Below are 23588 nucleotides of genomic sequence, written 5' to 3' on the forward strand. Positions count from 1 at the left end.
ACTTGAGGAAAATACTTAGATCCCTTTCCCAGATGAGACTGGAACTATCACTCCCAGAGAGGAAGGTCCGAACCCAGTTCAAGGAATGTCTCTCATCATACCTGGATTGCAGATACTCTATAAGGAGAAATCTGCTTTAGAGAGGAAACTTTAGATTGGACTCCAGAAGATCTGACTGACACTGCATAAGAGAAGAAAAAGGAAAACTGTCCTTTAGTCTTATTCTCTTGACGTGCGGTAGAAAAAAAATGTTTTCTCCCAAAAAGCTCTCATCCTTGAAAAGGAAAAAACCAGAAGTGAGGGTTTGGAGGCAACATATAATATTGAAACTGCCACTGCAGAACTATAAGCCTAGACCGTATCACTAAGATACTGTAAGGTTTCTCAGCTGACCAAAATGTCAGCCACAATGTCCGCGGCTAACACAGCAAGTTTACTAAAGTAAGGCAATGCTCTAAATGAACAACAAAACCTCCAGCTTCTTATCCATGGATCCGAAAGGGAGCTAGTTACCCTCCATAGGGATCAGGGATCTCTGAGCCACAGTAGAAAAACTCTCTTCTACTAAGGGCACCGTGCATTATACTGGAGACAGTGACAGGAAAATCCCTTAAAGGGCGGAAGACAGGGAGAAAAGGTATCCCTAGCTTCTCCTATCCCTGTGAAATATCCAAGACACGTCTAGAACACGTCCCTCATGTAAAGGAACATCAGTAAAAAGATAAAGTTTACAAAACTTTCAAAGGTTGACAAACGACAAGGAAATTGATGTCGTCCAAGTAGCCAAAACTTCCTAAAAAATTACACGAAGCGAATAAGCATACATCTGAAGGATAGGACTTCAAATAACAGATGAAGGAATTAAACTGTCCAATTCTGAGATTTCACCCTCAGAAAAACTACCGGCAAAAATCTCCTCAATTCAGAAGAGAGATCCACCTGAATAGAAAAACGAGGAGCAGAAACCTTACCATTTGAAATATATTGCATATTTCCTGAAGTTAAGGAAAAACAGGTAAAGCCGCAGATATTGCAGAAGATACCTGAGCTGCAAATCCTCCTAGAGATTTAGAGAAACCGCAGGGCACTGCATGTAACACCAAAAAGGGTTGGGACATAAAGGAGAGAGCTGTGATATTGCCCAAACAGCATCACCCTGGGAGACATAAGGCTCAGATTAATCTGTACCATCAATAGCTTAACTGACAAGGTGGTACAGAAACATTAACATCTTAAACTGACTAAACCTATTCTTAGAGGGGAAAAACGCCAGAAAAAATTAATTTGATTTTATATTTAAAAATGTTTAAAATTATAATATATCATAATTTTTTTAAAACATTCTATATTATTTTACAAAATTTTAAAATATACAGTATATATATATATATATATATATATATATATATATATATATATATATATATATATATAAATAAATACAGTCAATAAAAATAAAGAGGATAAAGCAATATGTTTCTCATTCAATAAGGATTTTATCCCATCAACAGAGCACTGATCAGAAAATAAGCCCCTGTATAAGAAAATAGGCTCTTGCATATTTCTTCAATTAGAACCTTTATTTGTTAAAAGAAAAACGTTAGAACCAGTATCAACATGCATATTTCTTTCCGCAACAATTCTCAATGCCGCTAAGGCAAAAAGAAGAAAAATCCCTATGTCTACATCACAGAGAAAGTGAGAATGCAATATATCGACATCTGAGTGCTTTAAATTCAAGGTATACAGAACATTAACAACAACTCCATGCCGGAGAAACGAGGCGGGGCTAAAAAAATACACAAACACCTCTAAAAAAAATGGTGCCGCTCCGATAATGTGAAGGAGGTGTGGCCAAAACTTGTCACGGAATGGAAGATGGAATCATCTTCCTCATTCTGTCTACTAACTCTATTAGGAGGGGTTTCTGCCGAACCAACGTTAAGATACCGAAAATACAAATCAGTACACTGGCACTGTCAAGCAGTTTCCACTCCTTACCGCTCTGAAGTATTTCTAAAAGCGGAGTAGGAGTATACAAATGTGTGCTCAGTCTTCTCTCATATTAAAGATACAAGCACATCTATGCAGCGCCTTAGAATGGTGCCATTCCAGTTCTCCTAACACCCTCTGACACATATAAGCCTTAGACAGCTCATACACTTAACGGGGCTGTCATCCTGTACAGTAACATAATACAATGTTCCCAATATTGAGAAATATTCGATCTGAGCAAAACAGTTAACCCCTTCCTTGCTATAAAGGAGGTTAACCCCTAAGTCTTCAAGTATCATGCAATAATGTGCCTGCCAACTGCCTCAACCATCCATAAAGGATTTGTCCCATCTAAAAGCAGAGGGTCCTTAACCCCTTCAGTGTTAGCCCTCTACCCAGAGGACAAAAAGGCACTTACCTGCATTTTAGCCGTCCGGCATTTCAGACAAAGTATGAGAGGATGCCACTCCTCAGAGACCTGTAGAAAAAAGAAAGACGGAATAAACCTACTCAGGCTTTCTAAACCAGGGCAGCAACATGTTAGGAAAAGCAGCAAAGCCCACTTTACAAGTTCCTAACTGCTTTAAAGCCACCACTGCCCTACTGAAGAGACTGATGTGGGGGTACGGTTAGGCCCACACTTGAGAGGAAAGATCAGAGCAAACCTAATATGGGTTTCAAAAATAATAAAATCTTGATTGAAGAGAAATAATCAGACACCAAAAACTGCACCGCAGGCAAATAGAATGGACTGGGGGGTTGTGGGGAAGGGAAGTGATAATTAACAGCTTTGCTGTGGTGCTTTTTGCCTCCTCCTGCTGGCCAGGAGTGGTATTCCCAACAGCAATTGATGATTCCGTGGGACTCACCGTGTCATAAGAAAGAAAATAAAATTTTCATTTATATATTTCCTATTGAATACAATCAGTAAACTTAGTTCCCCCATTGTGGTATCATGTGAAACACAAACATAAATAAACAATAAAGACATATATAAATAATGAGGATACATAAAAACTGCCTTCCAATCTTTGAAGAAATGACTCAAGTGCACAAACTTTACATGTCGAGGCAGAAAAACTGAACCACTAATAAAGCAAAACATTTCCAAAATGGTGCCCTTATCTGAGACTGCGGTTAAACCCCTTTGCGGAGGTACCACATAGAGAACCAAAAGTCAAATAGAGCCACAAGAATAACCGCTCTAATCCACTTCTCTTAATAAAAGATATAGCATTCATGTCCCATGAAACTGATCTCAGAAAACTGAGCGCACCGCTACAATTTACATAGCCGACAGAATTTTCTCAATCGCCTAAGAATGTAAGCTGGCTGCAGATATGTGCAAACACAAATTGTACCCAAATACATGGATGGCGATGTGCACCTTGTGAGGGGTGATAAGTACTATGTGAGGAGTGAGAAAGTCTCACTGTAAACACTATTAGCCGAGGGCAGTAATTATGATCAGAGCTGCTTGCTCGATAATTACTCAACACACACCCACAATAAAAAGTCCTTACAAAAGGAAACCCATTAACATTCATAACAACGAACCCACACAGGGATAGAAGGAGGGAAAATTAATGGCGTCATTACACCTAGTCCCCACACACGCCGTAAGTCCGGGGCTTGTCCCTTAAAATAGCCCAGCAATGGAGCAGCAAATTTCCTGTCCCCTGGCAGGAAAGCCAGATAGCTGCTCAGCCGTAATAAATCTGAAACAGCGTATATATATATATATATATATATATAAAAATATACAAACCCTTTAGGAAGGTCACAGGTCCCACTAGGATCCTGAATCTCTTAGTCCTTTCAATGTTATTTCTACAGTATATATAAAAGGACTTACCCTCCAGGGAAACTTCTGCTGCGGAGAAGGCACAGCAGCTGCAGGTCTGAAAGTCTCACTTGACCACTAACAGCGACCTGTAGAAAAAGAAAGAACAGAGTAACCATCTCTGCCTTTCTGCAAAGGGGTAGCAAAGATGTTAGAAGTAAAGCAAAGACTACCTCACCTCCTTCTAACTGCTAAAAGCCACCACTACTCTTACTCAAGAGATTGACTTGGACCCAGCTAGACCCCAATCCTTGCTTCCAGGGAAAAATACCCATAAAAGGATTAAATATCTTCAGACACCAACATTGCACATCCTCCATTGACAAAGGCAAAGAGAATGACTGGGGTTATGGGTAAGGGAAGTTACACTTAACAGCTTTGCTGGGGTGCTCTTTGCCTCCTCCTGCTGGCCAGGAGTTGAATATCCCTCTAGTAATTAGAATGACGTTGTGGACTCTCCATGTCATAGGACAGAAATAACAATGCACATGGGTGAGCCAATCACACAAGGCATCTTTGTGCAGCCACCAATCAGCAGCTACATATATAAAAAAATATAAGCTTTGCAGACAAACTCTGTTTTCCAATGGAATGTAAACAATAAGTCATTTTCAAACCCAAACATGATACTCCATTGCCTTAAAGGTAATAAAAAATATTATGAAGACTCAAATACATACCTTCTCTCTTTCAGAGCTAAGCCCCGTTTTACAAGAAAGTCGGAAATATCAACTAACTGACCAGCTTCATCTTTGCATGATATCATCACAGGCAGGGGCCACATGGCCGTGTTTTCCTGTGAAGCAAAAATATAATATTCTTTTAAACTGCACCAAAAATGTTTATTACAGACGTTTAAAAATACAGACTAAGCATTCTATATTTGAATAGTATTACAATATGACCACAAATCTAACCTTCAAAATACTAACCCAATGGTTGTACAGTAATTTTTATTTGAATCTTTAAAAACAGAATTTATGTTTACCTGATAAATTACTTTCTCCAACGGTGTGTCCGGTCCACGGCGTCATCCTTACTTGTGGGATATTCTCTTCCCCAACAGGAAATGGCAAAGAGCCCAGCAAAGCTGGTCACATGATCCCTCCTAGGCTCCGCCTTCCCCAGTCATTCGACCGACGTAAAGGAGGAATATTTGCATAGGAGAAATCATATGATACCGTGGTGACTGTAGTTAAAGAAAATAAATTATCAGACCTGATTAAAAAACCAGGGCGGGCCGTGGACCGGACACACCGTTGGAGAAAGTAATTTATCAGGTAAACATAAATTCTGTTTTCCTCCAACATAGGTGTGTCCGGTCCACGGCGTCATCCTTACTTGTGGGAACCAATACCAAAGCTTTAGGACACGGATGATGGGAGGGAGCAAATCAGGTCACCTAGATGGAAGGCACCACGGCTTGCAAAACCTTTCTCCCAAAAATAGCCTCAGAAGAAGCAAAAGTATCAAATTTGTAAAATTTAGTAAAAGTGTGCAGAGAAGACCAAGTCGCTGCCTTACATATCTGATCAACAGAAGCCTCGTTCTTGAAGGCCCATGTGGAAGCCACGGCCCTAGTGGAATGAGCTGTGATTCTTTCAGGAGGCTGCCGGACGGCAGCCTCCTAAGCCAATCTGATGATGCTTTTAAGCCAAAAAGAGAGAGAGGTAGAAGTTGCTTTTTGACCTCTCCTTTTACCAGAATAAACAACAAACAAGGAAGATGTTTGTCTGAAATCCTTTGTAGCATCTAAATAGAATTTTAGAGCACGAACTACATCCAAATTGTGCAACAAACGTTCCTTCTTTGAAACTGGATTCGGACACAAAGAAGGCACGACTATCTCCTGGTTAATGTTTTTGTTAGAAACAACTTTCGGAAGAAAACCAGGTTTAGTACGCAAAACCACCTTATCTGCATGGAACACCAGATAAGGAGGAGAACACTGCAGAGCAGATAACTCTGAAACTCTTCTAGCAGAAGAAATTGCAACGAAAAACAAAACTTTCCAAGATAATAACTTAATATCTACGGAATGTAAGGGTTCAAACGGAACCCCCTGAAGAACTGAAAGAACTAAATTGAGACTCCAAGGAGGAGTCAAAGGTTTGTAAACAGGCTTGATTCTTAACCAGAGCCTGAACAAAAGCTTGAACATCTGGCACAGCCGCCAGCTTTTTGTGAAGTAAAACAGATAAAGCAGAAATCTGTCCCTTCAAAGAACTTGCAGATAATCCTTTCTCCAAACCTTCTTGAAGAAAGGATAGAATCTTAGGAATTTTTATCTTGTTCCATGGGAATCCTTTAGATTCACACCAACAGATATATTTTTTTCCATATTTTATGGTAGATTTTTCTAGTTACAGGCTTTCTGGCCTGAACAAGAGTATCAATGACAGAATCTGAGAACCCTCGCTTTGATAAAATCAAGCGTTCAATCTCCAAGCAGTCAGTTGGAGTGAGGCCAGATTCGGATGTTCGAACGGACCTTGAACAAGAAGGTCCTGTCTCAAAGGTAGCTTCCATGGTGGAGCCAATGACATATTCACCAGGTCTGCATACCAAGTCCTGCGTGGCCACGCAGGAGCTATCAAGATCACCGATGCCCTCTCCTGATTGATCCTGGCTACCAGCCTGGGGATGAGAGGAAACGGTGGGAATACATAAGCTAGGTTGAAGGTCCAAGGTGCTACTAGTGCATCTACTAGAGTCGCCTTGGGATCCCTGGATCTGGACCCGTAGCAAGGAACCTTGAAGTTCTGACGAGAGGCCATCAGATCCATGTCTGGAATGCCCCACAATTGAGTAATTTGGGCAAAGATTTCCGGATGGAGTTCCCACTCCCCCGGATGAAATGTCTGACGACTCAGAAAATCCGCTTCCCAATTTTCCACTCCTGGGATGTGGATTGCAGACAAGTGGCAGGAGTGAGTCTCCGCCCATTGAATGATTTTGGTCACTTCTTCCATCGCCAGGGAACTCCTTGTTCCCCCCTGATGGTTGATATACGCAACAGTCGTCATGTTGTCTGATTGAAACCGTATGAATTTGGCCTTTGCTAGCTGAGGCCAAGCCTTGAGAGCATTGAATATCGCTCTCAGTTCCAGAATATTTATCGGGAGAAGAGATTCTTCCCGAGACCAAAGACCCTGAGCTTTCAGGAGTTCCCAGACCGCGCCCCAGCCCACCAGACTGGCGTCGGTCGTGACAATGACCCACTCTGGTCTGCGGAAGCTCATCCCCTGTGACAGGTTGTCCAGGGTCAGCCACCAACGGAGTGAATCTCTGGTCCTCTGATCTACTTGTATCGTCGGAGACAAGTCTGTATAATCCCCATTCCACTGACTGAGCATGCACAGTTGTAATGGTCTCAGATGAATTCGCGCAAAAGGAACTATGTCCATTGCCGCGACCATCAAACCTATTACTTCCATGCACTGCGCTATGGAAGGAAGAGGAACAGAATGAAGTACTTGACAAGAGCTTAGAAGTTTTGATTTTCTGGCCTCTGTCAGAAAAATCCTCATTTCTAAGGAGTCTATTATTGTTCCCAAGAAGGGAACTCTTGTTGACGGAGATAGAGAACTTTTTTCTACGTTCACTTTCCACCCGTGAGATCTGAGAAAGGCCAGGACAATGTCCGTATGAGCCTTTGCTTGTGGTAGGGACGACGCTTGAATCAGTATGTCGTCCAAGTAAGGTACTACTGCAATGCCCCTTGGTCGTAGCACCGCTAGAAGGGACCCCAGTACCTTTGTGAAAATTCTTGGAGCAGTGGCTAATCCGAATGGAAGTGCCACAAACTGGTAATGCTTGTCCAGAAAGGCGAACCTTAGGAACCGATGATGTTCCTTGTGGATAGGAATATGTAGATACGCATCCTTTAAATCCACCGTGGTCATGAATTGACCTTCCTGGATGGAAGGAAGAATTGTCCGAAGGGTTTCCATTTTGAACGATGGAACCTTGAGAAACTTGTTTAGGATCTTGAGATCTAAGATTGGTCTGAATGTTCCCTCTTTTTTGGGAACTATGAACAGATTGGAGTAGAATCCCATCCCTTGTTCTCCTAATGGAACAGGATGAATCACTCCCATTTTTAACAGGTCTTCTACACAATGTAAGAATGCCTGTCTTTTTATGTGGTCTGAAGACAATTGAGACCTGTGGAACCTCCCCCTTGGGGGAAGCTCCTTGAATTCCAGGAGATAACCTTGGGAGACTATTTCTAGCGCCCAAGGATCCAGAACATCTCTTGCCCAAGCCTGAGCGAAGAGAGAAAGTCTGCCCCCCACCAGATCCGGTCCCGGATCGGGGGCCAACATCTCATGCTGTCTTGGTAGCAGTGGCAGGTTTCTTGGCCTGCTTACCTTTGTTCCAGCCTTGCATTGGCCTCCAGGCTGGCTTGGCTTGAGAAGTATTACCCTCTTGCTTAGAGGATGTAGCACTTGGGGCTGGTCCGTTTCTGCGAAAGGGACGAAAATGTGGTTTATTTTTAGCCTTGAAAGACCTATCCTGAGGAAGGGCGTGGCCCTTACCCCCAGTGATATCAGAAATAATCTCTTTCAAGTCAGGGCCAAACAGCGTTTTCCCCTTGAAAGGTATGTTAAGCAATTTGTTCTTGGAAGACGCATCCGCTGACCAAGATTTTAGCCAAAGCGCTCTGCGCGCCACAATAGCAAACCCTGAATTTTTCGCCGCTAATCTAGCCAATTGCAAAGTGGCGTCTAAAGTAAAAGAGTTAGCCAATTTGAGAGCATGAATTCTGTCCATAATCTCCTCATAAGAAGAATCTTTATTGAGCGACTTTTCTAGTTCATCGAACCAGAAACACGCTGCTGTAGTGACAGGAACCATGCATGAAATTGGTTGTAGAAGGTAACCTTGCTGAATAAACATCTTTTTAAGCAAACCCTCTAATTTTTTATCCATAGGATCTTTGAAAGCACAACTATCTTCTATAGGGATAGTAGTGCGTTTGTTTAGAGTAGAACCCCGCCCCCTCGACCTTGGGGACTGTCTGCCATAAGTCCTTTCTGGGGTCGACCATAGGAAACAATTTCTTAAATATAGGGGGAGGGACAAAAGGTATGCCGGGCCTTTCCCATTCTTTGTTTACAATGTCCGCCACCCGCTTGGGTATAGGAAAAGCTTCGGGGGGCCCCGGGACCTCTAGGAACTTGTCCATCTTACATAATTTCTCTGGAATGACCAAATTCTCACAATCATCCAGAGTAGATAACACCTCCTTAAGCAGAGCGCGGAGATGTTCCAATTTAAATTTGAATGTAATCACATCAGGTTCAGCTTGTTGAGAAATTTTCCCTGAATCTGAAATTTCTCCCTCAGACAAAACCTCCCTGGCCCCCTCAGACTGGTGTAGGGGCACTTCAGAACCAATATCATCAGCGTCCTCATGCTCTTCAGTATTTTCTAAAACAGAGCAGTCGCGCTTTCGCTGATAAGTGGGCATTTTGGCTAAAATGTTTTTGATAGAATTATCCATTACAGCCGTTAATTGTTGCATAGTAAGGAGTATTGGCGCACTAGATGTACTAGGGGCCCTCCTGTGTGGGCAAGACTGGCGTAGACGAAGGAGGGGATGATGCAGTACCATGCTTACTCCCCTCACTTGAGGAATCATCTTGGGCATCATTTTCTCTAAATTTTGTGTCACATAAATCACATCTATTTAAATGAGAAGGAACCTTGGCTTCCCCACATACAGAACATAGTCTATCTGATAGTTCAGACATGTTAAACAGGCATAAACTTGATAACAAAGTACAAAAAACGTTTTAAAATAAAACTGTTACTGTCACTTTAAATTTTAAACTGAACACACTTTATTACTGAAAATGTGAAAAAGTATGAAGGAATTGTTCAAAATTCACCAAAATTTCACCACAGTGTCTTAAAGCCTTAAAAGTATTGCACACCAAATTTGAAAGCTTTAACTCTTAAAATAACGGAACCGGAGCCGTTTTTATATTTAACCCCTATACAGTCCCTGGTATCTGCTTTGCTGAGACCCAACCAAGCCCAAAGGGGAATACGATACCAAATGACGCCTTCAGTAAGCTTTTTCTATGTATCTGAGCTCCTCACACATGCATCTGCATGTCTTGCTTCCCAAAAACAACTGCGCAATAGAGGCGCAAAAATGAGGCTCTGCCTATGATTAGAGAAGGCCCCCAGTGAAAAAGGTGTCCAATACAGTGCCTGCCGGTTATTTTACATAATTCCCAAGAATAAAATAACTCCTCAAAACTATGAAGTATTAAAATTGCTTATAAATCAATCGTTTTAGCCCAGAAAAATGTCTACCAGTCTTTTAAGCCCTTGTGAAGCCCTTTATTCTTATATAATAAAAATGGCTTACCGGATCCCATAGGGAAAATGACAGCTTCCAGCATTACCAAGTCTTGTTAGAAATGTGTCATACCTCAAGCAGCAAAAGTCTGCTCACTGTTTCCCCCAACTGAAGTTAATTCCTCTCAACAGTCCTGTGTGGAAACAGCCATCGATTTTAGTAACGGTTGCTAAAATCATTTTCCTCTTACAAACAGAAATCTTCATCTCTTTTCTGTTTCAGAGTAAATAGTACATACCAGCACTATTTTAAAATAACAAACTCTTGATTGAAGAATAAAAACTACATTTAAACACCAAAAAACTCTAAGCCATCTCCGTGGAGATGTTGCCTGTACAACGGCAAAGATAATGACTGGGGAAGGCGGAGCCTAGGAGGGATCATGTGACCAGCTTTGCTGGGCTCTTTGCCATTTCCTGTTGGGGAAGAGAATATCCCACAAGTAAGGATGACGCCGTGGACCGGACACACCTATGTTGGAGAAAAGGGATTTTAAAATCTATTTTTTAAATTTTTTTGCATGCATATTCCTTTCCTGAGGAAACATGTTTAGTTTTATGCTTGTTATGCAAGTTTCTGTTTAACAGTAAGAATGTATGATTTGTTTCTTAATACCCATGGAACTTTTATTGAACAAACATGCACTTTGGGTTTTAAAATAGAAGTAAACAGCTTAAAATGTTTTTAATTTAAGCAGCAGATCTATTTGAGTTCAACAGACATCTTAAATCAATATTAAATCTTCCACATCACAGGAAACAGAATTATATGTGCCACATTGTCAGGCAGGGACGCTTTATGTACCTTATTCCTGCATATAAGGTAAACTGTGAATAGCTATGTTCTTGGCATTTCATGCTGCAGAAAATTGAGGATGAAGTATTTTTATTATTTGTCCTCAGGAAGTGATGTTATTGTATATGTGTTGCTGCTTCCTACTTTTAACCTTGTTCCTGACTATCCTTTGGTTTACTGCTGTGTACTACTGCCTGGCTCCTGACAAATCTCCTTGTTACTGACCTTGACTTGTCCCTGATCTACACACTCAAACCATCCTATGCCCACCTTAATCCCAAAAAACAACAAAGGTAACATTTTACCATACATCTTAAAGTATGTAAAGGAAAAACACATTTAAATCAAGACACAAAGTAAAAATACATTACTTTGGTAACCTGCACTACTGATTCGTCTTTTGGGTAGAAGGAATAAGGAACATCTGGTCTTGAATAATTCCTAAGTTGAATGAATATTTGAAGTGATAATCTTCATTTCCAAAGTTTATCTGGGTATGAGTCCTCTTTGATGCTGTGTGTGGTTACTATAATATCTACCCACACTAAAGTAATCTAATAACATAATTTATGTAAGAACTTACCTGATAAATTCATTTCTTTCATATTAGCAAGAGTCCATGAGCTAGTGACATATGGGATATACATTCCTACCAGGAGGGGCAAAGTTTCCCAAACCTCAAAATGCCTACAAATACACCCCTCACCACACCCACAAATCTGTTTAACGAATAGCCAAGAAGTGGGGTGATAAGAAAAAAGTGCGAAAGCATAAAAAATAAGGAATTGGAATAATTGTGCTTTATACAAAAAAATCATAACCACCACAAAAAGGGTGGGCCTCATGGACTCTTGCTAATATGAAAGAAATGAATTTATCAGGTAAGTTCTTACATAAATTATGTTTTCTTTCATGTAATTAGCAAGAGTCCATGAGCTAGTGACGTATGGGATAATGACTACCCAAGATGTGGATCTTTCCACGCAAGAGTCACTAGAGAGGGAGGGATAAAATAAAGACAGCCTATTCCGCTGAAAAATAATCCACACCCAAAATAAAGTTTAAATTTTATAATGAAAAAAACTGAAAACATAAGCAGAAGATTCAAACTGAAACAGCTGCCTGAAGTACTTTTCTACCAAAAACAGCTTCAGAAGAAGAAAACACATCAAAATGGTAGAATTTTGTAAAAGTATGCAAAGAAGACCAAGTTGGTGCTTTGCAAATCTGATCAACCGAAGCTTCATTCCTAAACGCCCAGGAAGTAGAAACTGACCTAGTAGAATGAGCTGTAATCCTTTGAGGAGGAGTTTTACCCGACTCGACATAAGCATGATGAATTAAAGATTTCAACCAAGATGCCAAAGAAATGGCAGAGGCCTTCTGACCTTTCCTAGAACCGGAAAAGATAACAAATAGACTAGAAGTCTTTCGGAAATTCTTAGTAGCTTCAACATAATATTTCAAAGCTCTAACTACATCCAAAGAATGCAATGATTTCTCCTTAGAATTCTTAGGATTAGGACATAATGAAGGAACCACAATTTCTCTACTAATGTTGTTGGAATTCACAACCTTAGGTAAAAATTTAAAAGAAGTTCGCAACACCGCCTTATCCTGATGAAAAATCAGAAAAGGAGACTCACAAGAAAGAGCAGGTAATTCAGAAACTCTTCTGGCAGAAGAGATGGCCAAAAGGAACAAAACTTTCCAAGAAAGTAATTTAATGTCCAATGAATGCATAGGTTCAAACGGAGAAGCTTGAAGAGCCCCCAGAACCAAATTCAAACTCCAAGGAGGAGAAATTGACTTAATGACAGATTTTATACGAACCAAAGCTTGTACAAAACAATGAATATCAGGAAGATTAGCAATCTTTCTGTGAAAAAGAACAGAAAGAGCAGAGATTTGTCCTTTCAAAGAACTTGCAGACAAACCTTTATCCAAACCATCCTGAAGAAACTGTAAAATTCTCAGAATTCTAAAAGAATGCCAGGAAAAATGATGAGAAAGACACCAAGAAATATAAGTCTTCCAGACTCTATAATACATCTCCCTAGATACAGATTTACGAGCCTGTAACATAGTATTAATCACAGAGTCAGAGAAACCTCTTTGACTAAGAATCAAGCGTTCAATCTCCATACCTTTAAATTTAAGGATTTGAGATCCTGATGGAAAAAAGGACCATGTGACAAAAGGTCTGGTCTTAACGGAAGAGTCCATGGTTGGCAAGAGGCCATCCGGACAAGATCCGCATACCAAAACCTGTGAGGCCATGCTGAAGCCACCAGCAGAACAAACGAGCATTCCTTCAGAATCTTGGAGATTACTCTTGGAAGAATAACTAGAGGCGGAAAGATATAGGCAGGAGGAGGCGGAAAGATATAGGCAGGATGATACTTCCAAGGAAGTGACAATGCATCCACTGCTTCCGCCTGAGGATCCCTGGATCTGGACAGATACCTGGGAAGTTTCTTGTTTAGATGAGAAGCCATCAGATCTTTTTCTGGAAGTCCCCACATTTGAACAATCTGAAGAAATACCTCTGGGTGAAGAGACCATTCGCCCGGATGTAACGTTTGGCGACTGAGATAATCCGCTTCCCAATTGTCTATACCTGGGATATGAACCGCAGAAATTAGACAGGAGCTGGATTCCGCCCATACCAGTATTCGAGATACTTCTTTCATAGCCAGAGGACTGTGAGTCCCTCCTTGATGATTGATGTATGCCACAGTTGTGACATTGTCTGTCTGAAAACAAATGAACGATTCTCTCTTTAGAAGAGGCCATGACTGAAGAGCTCTGAAAATTGCACGGAGTTCCAAAATATTGATCGGTAATCTCACCTCCTGAGATTCCCAAACCCCTTGTGCTGTCAGAGACCCCCACACAGCTCCCCAACCTGTCAAGACTTGCATATGTTGATATTACAGTCCAGGTCGGAAGAACAAAAGAAGCCCCCTGAACTAAACGATGGTGATCTGTCCACCACGTCAGAGAGTGTCGTACAATCGGTTTTAAAGATATTAATTGAGATATCTTTGTGTAATCCCTGCACCACTGGTTCAGCATACAGAGCTGAAGAGGTCGCATGTGAAAACGAGCAAAGGGGATCGCGTCCGATGCAGCAGTCATAAGACCTAGAATTTCCATGCATAAGGCTACCGAAGGGAATGATTGTGACTGAAGGCTTCGAAAAGCTGAGATCAATTTCAGACGTCTCTTGTCTGTCAGAGACAGAGTCATGGACACTGAATCTATCTGGAAACCTAAAAAGGTTACCTTTGTCTGAGGAATCAATTAACTTTTTGGTAAATTGATCCTCCAACCATGATCTTGAAGAAACAACACAAGTCGATTCGTATGAGATTCTGCTAAATGTGAAGACTGAGCAAGTACCAAGATATCGTCCAAATAAGGAAATACCACAATACCCTGTTCTCTGATTACAGACAGAAGGGCACCGAGAACCTTTGTAAAAATTCTTGGAGCTGTTGCTAGGCCAAACGGTAGAGCCACAAACTGGTAATGCTTGTCTAGGAAAGAGAATCTCAGAAACTGATAGTGATCTGGATGAATCGGAATATGCAGATATGCATCCTGTAAATCTATTGTGGACATATAATGCCCTTGCTGAACAAAAGGCAGGATAGTCCTTACAGTTACCATTTTGAATGTTGGTATCCTTACATAACGATTCAATATTTTTAGATCCAGAACTGGTCTGAAGGAATTCTCCTTCTTTGGTACAATGAGGAGATTTGAATAAAACCCCAGCCCCTGTTCCAGAACTGGAACTGGCATAATTACTCCAGCCAACTCTAGATCTGAAACACATTTCAGAAATGCTCGAGCCTTCGCTGGGTTTACTGGGACACGGGAAAGAAAAAATCTCTTTGCAGGAGGCCTTATCTTGAAGCCAATTCTGTACCCTTCTGAAACAATGTTCTGAATCCAAAGATTGTGAATGGAATTGATCCAAATTTCTTTGAAAAAACGTAATCTGCCCCCTACCAGCTGAGCTGGAATGAGGGCCGCACCTTCATGTGGACTTAGGAGCTGGCTTTGGTTTTCTAAAAGGCTTGGATTTATTCCAGACTGGAGATGGTTTCCAAACTGATACCGCTCCTGTGGATGAAGGATCAGGCTTTTGTTCCTTATTGTGACGAAAGGAACGAAAACGATTATTAGACCTAAATTTACCTTAAGATTTTTTATCCTGAAGTAAAAAAGTTCCTTTCCCTCCAGTAACAGTTGAGATAATAGAATCCAACTGAGAACCAAATAATTTATTACCCTGGAAAGAAAGGGAAAGCAAAGTAGACTTAGAAGACACAACATAAATAGGGTAAGTAGCACTCTTAATTAATCAATCAAAATATACAGGTGCATCCTAGAAAGGTAAATGTGTAACAACGTGAGAAAGGGAGTAGAAACCTAAAATACAGGTTACTAAAAGTCTAGGCAAAAAAGAGCACAACTGTATGCAATAAAAGAGGAGACAAAAGGCGAATTCTTGAAATACAAATTAGTTTAATAAAACTACGCTATACAAATTCATACATCCAAACATACAAGTCACATACATACAGGGGATATCAAGGATGCATAAAGATAACAGATGGGCCGTGAAGGAGACTGGTGCACCAGTATACAAAAATAGGCAAATGTTTATCACATTAATGCATGTATAGATTGCATATATTTGTAATCAAAAAGTGTAGTGCGTGTCCCCAGAGATACACGGACCAGGTGAATACAGTCTTAACCCCTTCGTGTCAAATGCAAGTAATAGAGTGAGGTCGTCAGGAGTCTAGGGGAGCTTAACCTCGCCGCGTCTTTTTCACAGGCATATATATAGTGCAGATAAATAACAGTTCATTTGAATACCTGTCTTTTTCACGCGGTTGCTCTACCCTTAACCGTAGCTCCTGAGACGCTGAATCTTCTGGATTAGACAAGGGGTAGACCACAGTCAGGCAAAAGGTCCTCTGAACGAGTGCTGCAAACCGACGAGTCTTAGAGCTCGTTTCACTCCTTTCAATACAGCAGCATGGAGCTTCTTCCGGGTGCTGACGTCACGTCAGTAGCTGTGCTGATTTATAGGAATTTGGCCGCAAAGGGAATTGTTGCCATTAGCAGAGAGATCTGTCACTCAAGACGGCTTTGATACTTATCGCATCACTTTACTTTCTTGTGGATCAGAACAGCAAGGGGTTATTTACAGGGATACATTTGTGATTAAACACTCATACATTCATACTTCCATTCGATACATTAGAAAGGTTTGTTATTCATCTGATCTATTATTTTACTGATATATGTATGTATGTTTGGGTTGCAAGATAGGGATTGTATTTTTTAGTATTACAATTACGCCATTATATTCAATTTATAATTTTGATACTACCATAGACCATATAATTCCACACAGAGATATGTGCATACATCCGCTGAGGATTAACCTAAAAATTAAGCAAACTCTAATTTTTCATTGAGGCCATGAGGTGCTAAGGTGTTGAGTTTGTATATCCATTTTGTTTCTTTGCGTAGTAGGATATTATCAATATCCCCGCCACGCATGCTAAGTTTTACTGATTCAATTCCAATGAAATACAAATCATCAGTTTTTGATTCATGAAATTGTGCGTAGTGTCTTGCCACAGGGCTGTCAATATTGCAGTCTTTAATATCGTCCCTGTGTTCAGAAATTCGAGAACGAAGTTCTCTAAAAGTTTTACCAACGTAAAAACTTTTACAGGAGCAATAAAGTAAATATATAACTCCTTTTGTGGAGCAATTAATAAAAGAGTTGATTTTATATATATGCCCTGTATTTGTATCAAAAGTTTTACTTCTCTGCATATATTGACAGCAGACACAATGGCCACATGGGGTGCTGCCTACAATTTTCTGTGCATTTTGTTCCAACCAGTTATAGGTTGGGACTTTGTTAAATTCACTTTTAACCAAAATGTCTTTTAAATTATTGCATCGCCTTGCAGTCATCTGAGGATAATCTCCTACATATTGGTGAAGTGTTGTATCATTAGTTAGTAAATGCCAATTTCTATTCAGAGTGTCTTTTACTTTGCACCAATGGGCATTATATTTGGTGATGAACCTGATCTTATTTTCTTCATTTGTGTCATCCCTGTTCTTACTTTTGTATAACAGGTCTTTTCTTTGGTGTTGGGAGGCTCTATAGAGAGCTCTCTTGACACACCTTTTAGAATAGCCTCTATCATGGAATCGGGTCGCCATCTCTTTTGCTTGTGTTTTAAAGGTTTTGTCATCAGAACATATTCTGTGAAGCCGCAGAAATTGTCCGTAAGGGATGCCTTTTTTCAAATTTGTGGGGTGGTGGCTCGATCCCAGGAGGAGGCTATTTGTTGCCGTCGGTTTCCGAAAGACTTCTGTCTCAATTTTCCCTTCTTTTTTACTAATTTTCAAATCCAAAAAATTAATTGAATTTAAGTCATGATTACAGGTGAGAAGAATGTTACGGTCATTACAGTTCAAAAGAGAAATGAATTTCAGCAATTCATCCTCAGTGCCATCCCATAATAGCAAAATATCATCAACATATCTGATCCAGAGGGCCACATGTGCATCAACTACATCCGAGTGTTCACCAAATACAATTTGGTTCTCCCAGCCACCAAGACGTAAACAGGCGTAAGTTGGTGCACATGTGGCCCCCATGGCAGTACCTTGTCTCTGTTTGTAGCATTTTGCATCAAAGATGAAGATATTATTGTCCAACACAAATTTCAATAGATCAATTACAAATTTGGTATGTTTTTTATAGCCTAGACCCCTTGTGTTAAGAAATTCTTCACATGTTTTAAGGCCAACATCATGCGGGATAGAAGAGTATAGAGATTCAACGTCCAGGGACACTAGAATAGTGTCTTCCTGAACATTGATCCCATCAAGTTTTTTTATTACGTCTGTTGAGTCTTGTACAAAAGTACGAAGATCATTAACAAATGGCTGCAAAAATCGATCCACATATTTGCTGATTCCTTCCGTAGGGCCTCCTATCCCTGATATTATGGGACGTCCCGGAGGGTTGGTGAGGGATTTGTGAAGCTTGGGGGTCCAGTAAAATACTGGTATCTTAGGTTTGTGGTTGTATAAAAAACTAAACTCATGGCTTGTAATTAAATTATTTCTTTGAGCATCATTTAACATGAAAAGTAATTCGTTATGAGATTTATGAAATTCATCAATTGAGGATTTTGAATATTGTTTAGGATCTGATAGCTGTCTGATGGCCTCTTTGATATAGAGGTCCTGATTAAGGATGACAATATTGCCGCCCTTGTCGGCCGGCTTTATAAGTTCAGGATGTCTAGTGAGCTCATTAAGAGCTTTACGTTCAGGTTTAGTAAGATTATCATTAACAATACCTGTAGTTTCGATTTTCATTAGATCGACGGTAACATTTTGTACAAAAACGGAAATATTGGGGATGGAAGAAAAAGAGGGCATGTAGGTGGATTTTTTCTTAAAGTCAGTCTTAGGGTATATATCAATGATTTAATTACTTTGCTCTATAGAGCCTCCCAACACCAAAGAAAAGACCTGTTATACAAAAGTAAGAACAGGGATGACACAAATGAAGAAAATAAGATCAGGTTCATCACCAAATATAATGCCCATTGGAGCAAAGTAAAAGACACTCTGAATAGAAATTGGCATTTACTAACTAATGATACAACACTTCACCAATATGTAGGAGATTATCCTCAGATGACTGCAAGGCGATGCAATAATTTAAAAGACATTTTGGTTAAAAGTGAATTTAACAAAGTCCCAACCTATAACTGGTTGGAACAAAATGCACAGAAAATTGTAGGCAGCACCCCATGTGGCCATTGTGTCTGCAGTCAATATATGCAGAGAAGTAAAACTTTTGATACAAATACAGGGCATATATATAAAATCAACTCTTTTATTAATTGCTCCACAAAAGGAGTTATATATTTACTTTATTGCTCCTGTAAAAGTTTTTACGTTGGTAAAACTTTTAGAGAACTTCGTTCTCGAATTTCTGAACACAGGGACGATATTAAAGACTGCAATATTGACAGCCCTGTGGCAAGACACTACGCACAATTTCATGAATCAAAAACTGATGATTTGTATTTCATTGGAATTGAATCAGTAAAACTTAGCATGCGTGGCGGGGATATTGATAATATCCTACTACGCAAAGAAACAAAATGGATATACAAACTCAACACCTTAGCACCTCATGGCCTCAATGAAAAATTAGAGTTTGCTTAATTTTTAGGTTAATCCTCAGCGGATGTATGCACATATCTCTGTGTGGAATTATATGGTCTATGGTAGTATCAAAATTATAAATTGAATATAATGGCGTAATTGTAATACTAAAAAATACAATCCCTATCTTGCAACCCAAACATACATACATATATCAGTAAAATAATAGATTAGATGAATAACAAACCTTTCTAATGTATCGAATGGAAGTATGAATGTATGAGTGTTTAATCACAAATGTATCCCTGTAAATAACCCCTTGCTGTTCTGATCCACAAGAAAGTAAAGTGATGCGATAAGTATCAAAGCCGTCTTGAGTGACAGATCTCTCTGCTAATGGCAACAATTCCCTTTGCGGCCAAATTCCTATAAATCAGCACAGCTACTGACGTGACGTCAGCACCCGGAAGAAGCTCCATGCTGCTGTATTGAAAGGAGTGAAACGAGCTCTAAGACTCGTCGGTTTGCAGCACTCGTTCAGAGGACCTTTTGCCTGACTGTGGTCTACCCCTTGTCTAATCCAGAAGATTCAGCGTCTCAGGAGCTACGGTTAAGGGTAGAGCAACCGCGTGAAAAAGACAGGTATTCAAATGAACTGTTATTTATCTGCACTATATATATGCCTGTGAAAAAGACGCGGCAAGGTTAAGCTCCCCTCGACTCCTGGCGACCTCACGCTATTACTTGCATTTGACACGAAGGGGTTAAGACTGTATTCACCTGGTCCGTGTATCTCTGGGGACACGCACTACACTTTTGGATTACAAATATTTGCAATCTATACATGCATTAATGTGATGAACATTTGCCTATTTTTGTATACTGGTGCACCAGTCTCCTTCACGGCCCATCTGTTATCTTTATGCATCCTTGATATCCCCTGTATGTATGTGACTTGTATGTTTGGATGTATGAATTTGTATAGCATAGTTTTATTAAACTAATTTGTATTTCAAGAATTCGCCTTTTGTCTCCTCTTTTATTGCATACAGTTGTGCTCTTTTTTGCCTAGACTTTTAGTAACCTGTATTTTAGGTTTCTACTCCCTTTCTCACGTTGTTACAGACTTAGAAGACATATCAGCATTCCAAGTTTTAAGCCATAAAGCTCTTCTAGCTAAAATAGCTAGAGACATATACCTGACATCAACTCTAATGATATCAAAGATGGCATCACAAATAAAATTATTAGCATGTTGAAGAAGATTAATAATGCTATGAGAATTATGATCTGTTACTTGTTGCGCTAAAGCTTCTAACCAAAAAGTTGAAGCTGCAGCAACATCCGCTAAAGCAGGTCTAAGAAGATTACCTGAACACAAGTAAGCTTTTCTTAGAAAGGATTCAATTTTCCTATCTAAAGGATCCTTAAAGGAAGTACTATCTGCCGTAGGAATAGTAGTACGCTTAGCAAGAGTAGAGACAGCCCCATCAACCTTAGGGATTTTGTCCCAAAACTCTAATCTGTCAGATGGCACAGGATATAATTGCTTAAAACGTTTAGAAGGAGTAAATGAATTACCCAAATTATTCCATTCCCTGGAAATTACTTCAGAAATAGCATCAGGGACAGGAAAAACTTCTGGAATAACTACAGGAGATTTAAAAACCTTATTTAAACGTTTAGATTTAGTATCAAGAGGACCAGAATCCTCTATTTCTAATGCAATTAAGACTTCTTTAAGTAAAGAACAAATAAATTCCATTTTAAATAAATATGAAGATTTATCAGCATCAACCTCTGAGACAGAATCCTCTGAACCAGAAGAACCATTATCAGAATCAGAATGATGATGTTCATTTATAAATTCATCTGAAAAATGAGAAGTTTTAAAAGACTTTTTACGTTTACTAGAAGGAGGAATAACAGACATAGCCTTCTTAATGGATTTAGAAACAAAATCTCTTATGTTATCAGGAACACTCTGAGTATTAGATGTTGATGGAACAGCAACAGGTAATGTAACATTACTAAAGGAAATATTATCTGCATTAACAAGTTTGTCATGACATTCAGTACAAACAACAGCTGGAGGAACAGATACCACAAGTTTACAGCAGATACACTTAACTTTGGTAGATCCAGCACCAGGCAGCGATTTTCCAGAAGTATCTTCTGACAATGTGGGACATCTTGGAATATGTAATAGAAAAAACAACATATAAAGCAAAATTGATCAAATTCCTTAAATGACAGTTTCAGGAATGGGAAAAAATGCCAGTGAACAAGCTTCTAACAACCAGAAGCAATAAATAATGAGACTTAAATAATGTGGAGACAATAGTGACGCCCATATTTTTTAGCGCCAAAAAAGACGCCCACATTATTTGGCGCCTAAATGCTTTTGGCGCCAAAAATGACGCCACATCCGGAACGCCGACACTTTTGGCGCAAAAAAAACGTCAAAAAATGACGCAACTTCCGGCGACACGTATGACGTCGGAAATAGAAAAAAAAATTTGCGCCAAAAAAGTCCGCGCCAAGAATGACGCAATAAAATGAAGCATTTTCAGCCCCCGCGAGCCTAACAGCCCACAGGGATAAAGTCAAATTTTAAGGTAAGAAAAAATTGATTTATTCATATGCATTATCCCAAATATGAAACTGACTGTCTGAAATAAGGAACGTTGAACATCCTGAGTCAAGGCAAATAAATGTTTGAATACATATATTTAGAACTTTATATAAAAGTGCCCAACCATAGCTTAGAGTGTCACAGAAAATAAGACTTACTTACCCCAGGACACTCATCTACATGTAGTAGAAAGCCAAACCAGTACTGAAACGAGAATCAGTAGAGGTAATGGTATATATAAGAGTATATCGTCGATCTGAAAAGGGAGGTAAGAGATGAATCTCTACGACCGATAACAGAGAACCTATGAAATAGACCCCGTAGAAGGAGATCATTGAATTCAAATAGGCAATACTCTCCTCACATCCCTCTGACATTCACTGCACGCTGAGAGGAAAACCGGGCTACAACCTGCTGCGGAGCGCATATCAAGTAGAATCTAGCACAAACTTACTTCACCACCTCCATAGGAGGCAAAGTTTGTAAAACTGATTTGTGGGTGTGGTGAGGGGTGTATTTATAGGCATTTTGAGGTTTGGGAAACTAGCTCATGGACTCTTGCTAATTACATGAAAGAAAAGTGAGACATGTGGAACCTTCCCCTTGGGGGTAGTTCCTTGAATTCTAGAAGATAACCCTGAGAGACTATTTCTAGTGCCCAGGGATCCTGAACATCTCTTGCCCAAGCCTGAGCAAAGAGAGAGAGTCTGCCCCCTACTAGATCCGGTCCCGGATCGGGGGCTACCCCTTCATGCTGTTTTGGTAGCAGCAGCAGGCTTCTTGGCCTGTTTACCCTTGTTCCAGCCTTGCACTGGTATCCAAGCTGGTTGAGTCTGGGAAGCTTTACCCTCTTGTCTAGAGGCTGCAGAGTTGGAAGCCGGTCCGTTCCTGAAATTGCGAAAGGAATGAAAATTGGACTTATTCTTAGCCTTGAAAGGTCTATCTTGTGGGAGGGCATGGCCCTTTCCCCCAGTGATGTCTGAAATAATCTCTTTCAATTCTGGCCCAAAAAGGGTCTTACCCTTGAAAGGGATATTAAGCAATTTTGTCTTGGAAGATACATCCGCCGACCAAGACTTTAGCCAGAGCGCTCTGCGCGCCACAATTGCAAACCCTGAATTTTTCGCTGCTAACCTCGCTAACTGCAAAGCGGCGTCTAAAATAAAGGAATTAGCTAACTTAAGTGTGTGAATTCTGTCCATGACTTCCTCATACGGAGTCTCCCTACTGAGCGACTTTTCCAGTTCCTCGAACCAGAACCACGCCGCTGTAGTGACAGGAATAATGCACGAAATAGGTTGAAGGAGGTAACCTTGCTGTACAAAAATCTTTTTAAGCAAACCCTCCAATTTTTTATCCATAGGATCTTTGAAAGCACAATTGTCCTCAATGGGAATGGTTGTGCACTTGGCTAGTGTAGAAACCGCCCCCTCAACCTTAGGGACTGTTTGCCATAAGTCCTTCCTGGGGTCGACCAAAGTGAACAATTTCTTAAATATAGGAGGAGGGACGAAAGGTATGCCTGGCTTCTCCCACTCCTTATTCACTATGTCCGCCACCCGTTTAGGTATCGGAAAGGCATCAGGGTGCACCGGGACCTCTAGGAACTTGTCCATCTTGCACAATTTTTCTGGGATGACCAGATTGTCACAATCATCCAGAGTAGATAGCACCTCCTTTAGTAATGCGCGGAGATGCTCTAA

The 23588-nt window shown here is 40.2% G+C and overlaps 1 protein-coding gene across 1 annotated transcript in view; it reads right to left on the reverse strand.

Annotated features, from left to right (window-relative positions):
* RNF17 (ring finger protein 17) overlaps nt 1-23588 on the reverse strand; it is a 514511-nt gene that overhangs the window by 321528 nt on the left and 169395 nt on the right. Inside the window, exon 4 of the mRNA XM_053705579.1 lies at nt 4519-4634. Coding sequence (XP_053561554.1) covers nt 4519-4634 — 116 coding nt within the window. The remainder of the gene's footprint in view (nt 1-4518; nt 4635-23588) is intronic.

Source organism: Bombina bombina, chromosome 3 (genome assembly GCF_027579735.1).
Source record: "Bombina bombina isolate aBomBom1 chromosome 3, aBomBom1.pri, whole genome shotgun sequence".
In the NCBI taxonomy this organism is placed as follows: Eukaryota; Metazoa; Chordata; class Amphibia; order Anura; family Bombinatoridae; genus Bombina; species Bombina bombina.